General features: G+C 29.4%; 1 protein-coding gene across 1 annotated transcript; it reads left to right on the top strand.

The window, feature by feature from the left end:
• The first annotated feature begins 3,084 nt into the window (after positions 1 to 3,084).
• Positions 3,085 to 4,258, top strand: LOC122589029 (BAG family molecular chaperone regulator 2-like). Its single transcript, XM_043761264.1, has 2 exons — positions 3,085 to 3,450; positions 3,798 to 4,258. Exons 1-2 carry the CDS (start codon positions 3,159 to 3,161, stop codon positions 4,010 to 4,012), a joined length of 507 nt encoding a protein of 168 aa, XP_043617199.1. The 5' UTR covers positions 3,085 to 3,158; the 3' UTR covers positions 4,013 to 4,258.
• The last annotated feature ends 3,591 nt before the right edge of the window (positions 4,259 to 7,849 follow it).

The following is a 7,849-nucleotide window of genomic DNA, read 5'->3' as shown; positions in this document are numbered from 1 at the left end:
TTTGGTGTAATTTAAAAGTGTAATATATATTGCCAAAATTATTAGATAGTTTTAGAGTTTGCTAAATATAGCAAATATGATATGTTTAGTTTTTTGGACGACATTTTTGGGTTCAGCGGTATGTCTCTTCATATCCTCTCTTTTTTAAGAGTTTATGGGAAAACGCATGTTACCAATCTTGAGAGCAATTTGTTTACAATTGTATTTGATGCCACGACTTTTCTAATATGACAATCCATCTATTGTTGATCTATTGTTGATTGGTTGATATGTTTAGTTAGTTTATACATGTGAAAAATTATTCTTATTGATTATCATATTTTATAAAACCAGGTTTGTTAAAAATAGTGATAATTGCCAAAATAACACTTTTACGTGCGAATAAACAAAATTAAGCATTGTGAACATTTAACAAATTCACATATCTTTTTAACGAAAGGATTATTAACTGTGAATGTAACTAAGTATGACAAACTGTCTATATTAAGTAAAGATCTTGTAAAATGTCTATGTAATGTAATGAACTTTCAAATCATGGTTATTGGATGTACTCGGATATATGTGACAACCATATAAGCTGCCACATGTAAGTTTTTGATTGGTCAGATACATCCAATATTCGGAATTTGAAAGTTCATTACATGACATAGACATTTAACAACATCTTTACATAACATAAACATTTTGTTATAGTTAGTTACATTCATAGACACCAATATTAAATGTTTTCAGACCGGTAGCTTTTAGTAATTAAGCATCGGCACTACGGGCAACGACATCATATTATCTTTGTATTAGTTAATAGAAGGGCTTTCACATGGAATGATAGACTTAAGAATTAACCGAACATCGAAATAATACATATGGTCTATCAAAAATAACTTAATAAATATATTATTATTTTCATTTATAATAATTACATTCACAACATAGAATTATACTACTCGTCGTCGCACATGTCCATCAACCATTAGTCCATTACCACTCGCCAATATCACCACCAATCGTCGTTAACATTTCATCTTCGTTGCCGTCATCGCCCTGCATAACGTGAGCAATAGTCTAGCGTGTTTGAAATATATTATTTTAATGTATTGACTTCTTAAAGATGATGATGACCAGCTTTTTCGATTGCCGGTGAATAGTATCATTGTAAAAACAATTTTTAGCAATTTTAATTGTGAAAAATAGGTTAGACTACCTTAAGTCCTTAGCAACCACATTTTTAAAATTGTTTTCTTTCATATATTTTACTTCGTTTTGAAGCTACTTTTTCTCCCTAAAGTATGATCACCTAACTTTTCACAGCTAATAATCCAATTTCGATACTCTAGCTAGCTAGTAACCTGTAATTTGATTATTATAATATGGTGAAGGCGTATATTATATGGGAGAAATCGAGAATCATGGTAATTATTAAGCCAAGTTGGGCAGAATGCACGAATTCATAAATAACTTAATACAGTAATATTATAATAAAACGTTTTGAAAGACATTTTTGACATTCATACGGCATCAATAGAATTTGATCTAAAAAACTACTTGCTAAGTTTTTCTAAAAAAGTAAACTACTTTTTTCATATAATAACCAAGACACTTATTGATAAAAATAATGCACACAAAAATACAAGTTTAATGATATATAGTAAATTTTTTTATGTTAATTAAGTGAATCAAATCAAGATTGATGAACCTTATCATATTCTGGTTAACCAAAGCTAAATGGAGTGAGGCGTTAGCCCTTTTGAGTACACCCAAAAGGGAATGTAACGTTCCCATAACATCTATACATTGCCCTTAGGGGCATTATGGGCCTAAATTTTTTCTCCCCCGTCCCACTTCGAACACCCACTCCTCTATGAGCACACGAAGTCTAACGGCTCTTTCACCTTCCTCAATGGTCCTTTCCTTTTTTTTCTTTTTTTTTCTTTTTTTTTTTTTCTGATAATTTTTACTCATTTAATTTGGGGTTATGGGAATTTTTCACTCCAAAAAGAAAGCTCTCCATTTTTTTTAGACCTCACATATCATTATGTCATGATTATTTTTAAAGGTTATGAGAATCTCTCACTCCATACAATCTAAAACCTTCACTTTTTGTTCTCTCCATTGTTAGGAGGTTCTCTTGTCCATCCAAATCAAAATAAGTTGGATTGGTGTTCCAACCGTTTTAACAAATGGGATGTAGATATATCACCTATCATATATATGATGAAATATATAACATAAACAACCTAATTTAGTTGGAATGGTTTTCTTTTACATGAAAATATGTAAGGATAATGTATTTGAATTAATTAAACAAGTCAGTGAGATAACTAATATTATTTTGACTAATGCTTATTTTTTACTTATTGATTATACATAAAAATTATGAGTATAGAATCGTTGTGTGTACGTGACCAAAAATTACATATTAAGTCCTACTTAACAGAAATTGCTTTCTTATTAAAAATAAATATTCTATTAATTAAACTCAATTAACAAAAATTGCTTTGATATTCGTTTTTTGGTTCTGTTCACCCTATATGTGGTTTTTCACAACAAAAACCCCGGATAAATCACCAAACAGTATGACATTTATAACATTGAATTCCATTTGGAAGAAAACTTCCCACCCCTTAGATTCGAACGTTGGTTGCCCAAGGAACAAGCCTTAATTAAAGGTCTAGAATGCTACTGGGCTATTAACTCATTTTGACAATAAAGTCCAACCTATGTTATTAATTTGAGTTAGATAATCGTAAGCACATGATTGAAGCAATATTAAGTTATTAATCTTGAGTAAAGAACGAATTTAAAGTCGACAGTTTGTGTCTGGTGGGCGGCAATTTAGCGAAAGCCGCGTTTAAAGAGTATATACGTGAAAATCGCCCCCCATGTGCATTAGGCACCAATAAAATGTTATCATATGACGTGTCTCTATTTGATTGGTTTCATGTAACCCAAACAAACTAAATTAACACCGCTCAATTATTTTATGTCTTGTTTGGTTGCCTCTCACTTTTGTCGTGTTACATCAAACCCCCCACAACAAATTTGTCCCACAAGTTTTTATATATATATATATATATATATAGACCACTAATCCTTCATAAAGAGAATATTAGACTTAAAGCAATCTACAAAATATACCCAAAAAAAAAGGGAAAAAAAGTATGAAGTTGAATTCAAAGAGAATTTCAAGAAGCTTTTCACGATTATGCAATGTTGGTGGACGCAGTGGTGGTGGCAACAATAACGATGATGGTATTGTTAAAGGATGTGACAAGAGGAGAGACGTACTTGTTATTGGAACTGATGAAGTTAAGTGGGAAGTGCGTCCCGGTGGGATGCTCGTGCAAAGAAGAGAGATAGTGGGCGAAAGTGTTGCCGATGGGGTTATTAGTGTACGGGTCACAAGTGTTTCAGAATGGCATGATATATCTATTCAAGCAACTTCGACTTTTGGTAGGTCCTTTTGTGTAAACAATAAATGTTGGACACTTACAACGCATTAGGGGATATTTGGCATTTTACGTTTTTTCAAAACTTTATTTTCTGCGATACAAATTAACATAAATAATCAATTTTCAGTCAAACAATTTTTCTGATTATTTATGTTCTGCAAATACAATAATCAAATAAATTTTTCAAGATATAATTTCAAATAGCATTATCATACATAAGTGGGATGCTACTATTTTTGGCTAATGTCCACTTTTGCATTACTACCAAAAGGCAAAAACATTTTTCTTCTAGTTAATTGGAATATGAAAAACAACTTAATTCACACTCTTGTTTTCATTTTTAAACAGGAGAACTCAAGATGATATTATCAAAGGTTACAAGCTTGGATGCAAAAGAACAAAGACTATTGTTCAAAGGCAAAGAAAGAGATGATGTAGAACATTTACACATGGTTGGTGTCAAAGATAATGACAAAGTCTTGTTGTTACAAGATCCATCCATCAAGGACAAGACTCTTCGCGGGTTAGCCAAGCCACCTCCATACCGTACAATTACCGTATAAATATACAACTAATACATACCAATAAAATTCCTAATAGTATATATGTGGGAGTAAATTTTATGTCTCCAAATACAACTAAGTTCTTTTGATTTGTAGCGGATTTATTTATATTTCTACTAACGAGGCCCTCTTATTTAACAATGGCGATGTTAATTGTATGTGTTTTGTGATCTTAATTAGAAGATGGTTATTTTGTAAAATACCCTTCTTACTTTCGAAGGGTGATGTTTACTTGTAAGTATTGTATCTCCTCGATCATCTTTTAATTAATTACGAGATTATTGTGTTGTTAGACGATTGGTTTCGAGCTAATTTCAATACGGTGTGTGTAAATTATTGTAATGTTTTAGCAATTGCATTTTGTCTATGTAACTTGTGATAAACTATGTAAATATAAAAATGGAAAACGAGAGTCTATAATCATTCATTGAGTTATTTATTGGATGATAAGATATAAATTTGAAACATATAAAGTCAAGATTAAAAATAAGGAAAATGATAAGATTAGTCTAAAAATCTTCTTAAATTTATAAGAAGGTAACATATGGTATTTATTAATTCATTTTCCTAATTTTTTCCCCTAATTTTCTCAAATGTCATCATCTAATAGTTAGAAGATTTTTTCAAATGTAATCATCTCATAATTAAGAGAATTTTTTAACTATTAATTTAGGAGGATTAATTATTTCTTTAAAAATAAGGAATCAATGCTTCGGAATATAATAGTTAGGTAAGGAATGGAAAAAGCAATGATTAATTATTCATACTTGATTAAAAGTAAACAATGTGATCATCAATAGTGTGTAATGAAACATTATTCAATAAACATATAAGAATGGTAATGATAACTCATCACTTGATTCCTCACCACCACTTGTCGTCACCATCACCCTCATTGCCACCATCTGGTCACGACCACGGGACTATTTTGTACCACGTTACGGTATGTAGTGTACCGTACAAGAAACTCATGTGTGTTCCCGTTTCCTGTGACTATGCCGCCACCACTACGACCACCACCTGTCACCACCACCTGCGCCACCTCCACCTCCACCACCACCACCAGTCACCATTTTTTGAAAATAGGTCGATCAAAGAAATTGAAAAACCTAACTTTTAACTACATTAAAAGACTTCGAAAATGCTAAGGCTAATATATTGATCTGAACTCCGCTATTTCCATTACAACAAACTATTTTATTCGCATTTATTTTTACACATTATGTGTAGTACGTTATTTAAAATTTTTTTAAACATTTATAGATATCTATATATATAATTAAAAGTTGAGTGACATGTAACAATTTTGAAACAATTTAATAAGAGTAATTAATGGTTAACTATATAATTTTTTAATATATATCTAAGAAGGATAATTAATAGTTAACTATTTAATTTATTGATGTAGATCATGTTTAAAAATATACTCTATTAGAAATATATATAATAATACATAATAATTTAATTATTTATATATAATTTAAGGAAAATGCTAAACAAAGCTCGCAGGGCTTCACTTAACGTGTATAAAAAGATTGTACATTTACATATTAAAAGCCCACTCTCTGAATTTTATGATAAGTGTACAAATAATTAATACACGTTAACGAAAGCACTTAGGGTTTCGTTTAGCAAAACCCATAATTTAATAAGGGTAATTGATGGTGAACTATTTAATTTATTTATATATATCATGTCTAATAACATAATTAGAAAATATGTAATAATACATAATTAATTTAATTTTTTTATATATATCATGTTTGAAGATATAATAATAATAAAAAAAAATAGATAATTATATAATAATACTATAACAAAATAGGGATAATTAATATTTTAATTATTAATGTACCGATTAATATTTTGATACTCTTATAAAGTCAAAAATTCTTATCAACATATATTAAAATATTTAAAAGAAAAAAAGATTTTATCAATAAAAACCACAAACAAGCAGTAAAATCGAGTATAACAAATGATCATACATTATGTTAAATGAATGGAATACAAACCCATTACAAAATTCAAATTACGTACCAAATCCAAGTCCAATTATCAAACCTACTCAACCGGAACTTCTATACGTCTATACCTATCTATTTTATATCCAAAGTTAAACACGTAATGCAACACCCAACGAATCAACCCATGATGGAGTGTACAATTATCAAAGACGTCTATAGGATGGACTTTTCTCCCTCGTATAGATCAAAAGAATACTCTACACAACTTAAAAGTATATGAAATATATAATTGTAAGCATTTAAATCTGGATTGATTAAATTAAAAATTGTTCACAATTTAAAGTATGTAAAATATATGGTAAATGATTGATCCTCTTAAACATGTGCATGAAAATCCTCCTAAACTATATTAATATGGCGAGTATATTCCACTTAATTTCTTTTCTAATCTTTTTCTATGGATTTCCATATGTCATCATCTAACAAAAATTAAAAAGATTTTTAGACTAATGAATTAGGAGGATTAATCATTCCCAAAATGTAAATATCTAACACAACCATACACATTAAAGTGTGTGGATATATTAGAAAAATATTTAATAATTTTATTGATGTAGTTTATAAGGACAAACTGTATAAATTTATCAACCACTATATGATCATTTTTCCAAAACGAAAACACACTTTTCCGATATATATCTCTTTCGTTTCTTTCGGTATCTGCGACAATACATACATGTCAAACACTCACTCAATTCTTGTAATCAAGCATAACTCACACATAATACGATCCTACATTGCTAATTAATTGAACTCGAATTCGTCTTTTTAGAGTGAATTTAATTGATTCAAATTGGCCATATTTTGGTCAAAATTCTGATTATCCTCTATTGCTAATCGAATTTGGAGCTTACATAGAGAATTGATTGATTATTGATTCAAATCAACTGCTTAGAATTGAAGTTTTCATTCAGTTTTGAGTTTTATTTACACTTCTTACATTTTGATTCGAATTTGGTATATCAATTTCAAAATTTCATCTATGAATCTATTAATTTCAGCTCTAACTCATAGAAATTAGTTGTGTTTGACTAGCTGTGATTGCTTATTGATTTGCTTACTTCAAGTATGTGGTTTGATCTTAAATGAGTAATTAGTTAAGTTTGAATTAATAAGATTTGGTTTTTGGATGTTAACTAGAATTTTTACCCCGCGCTTCGCCGCGGAAGTAAATACACATGTTCAATACGAAGCAATTCGAAATCTTGATTTATATGTTATAACAAACGGTAATTGGAAGTTAAAAGAAAAGGTTATACAAAAATGAACTCTTGTCTTAATTTCTTAAAATAAAAACTAAAATCTAATTCTTAATGCGAGATAATAGAATGTATAAAATTTGTTATGATCAGTAAATATAAGGTTTTTTAAGCTTAAGTAATTTATAAAAGTTTTCAAAGTAAATCATACTACGTTCATGAATTGTAGTACATTGATGACAAAAATTAGACAAAAGAAAGTATAAATAAAGGAATTTTTGTGTTGAATTATCAAATCAATTGTGTGTATTAACTTAGAAAGTTTATGTGCAGATTAATGTTGTATTTGTTGATCAAGAAGATGGTTGATTAATTGAAGATCAAGCTTGGTGTTTAAGGAGGACTAGAAGTTTAAGCCATAATTGAAGATGGAATGGAACATGAAGGGCTAATGTTGTTACATTTGATCAAGTTTGATGTTCAGGGACCAAACAACGGTGACTTATTCTAGAGGGACCAAAGATGTAAATGAGATTAGGGTTCGTGTATAAAATGGCTGGTTTAAGAAACCCTTGTTACTATTTAAGAAACCCTTATATTTTTCGATGTAA

Source organism: Erigeron canadensis, chromosome 2, assembly GCF_010389155.1.
Source record: "Erigeron canadensis isolate Cc75 chromosome 2, C_canadensis_v1, whole genome shotgun sequence".
In the NCBI taxonomy this organism is placed as follows: Eukaryota; Viridiplantae; Streptophyta; class Magnoliopsida; order Asterales; family Asteraceae; genus Erigeron; species Erigeron canadensis.
The sequence above is the reverse complement of the archived record's forward strand: the minus strand, read 5'-3'. Positions and strand labels throughout refer to the sequence as shown.

Excerpts from the sequence above, each read along its gene's own strand:
- LOC122589029 (XM_043761264.1), top strand. The coding sequence starts at position 3,159 with ATGAAGTTGAATTCAAAGAGAATTTCAAGAAGCTTTTCACGATTATGC. Across the intron at positions 3,451-3,797 it reads TCAAGCAACTTCGACTTTTG|GAGAACTCAAGATGATATTA; the intron begins GTAGGTCCTTTT and ends ATTTTTAAACAG.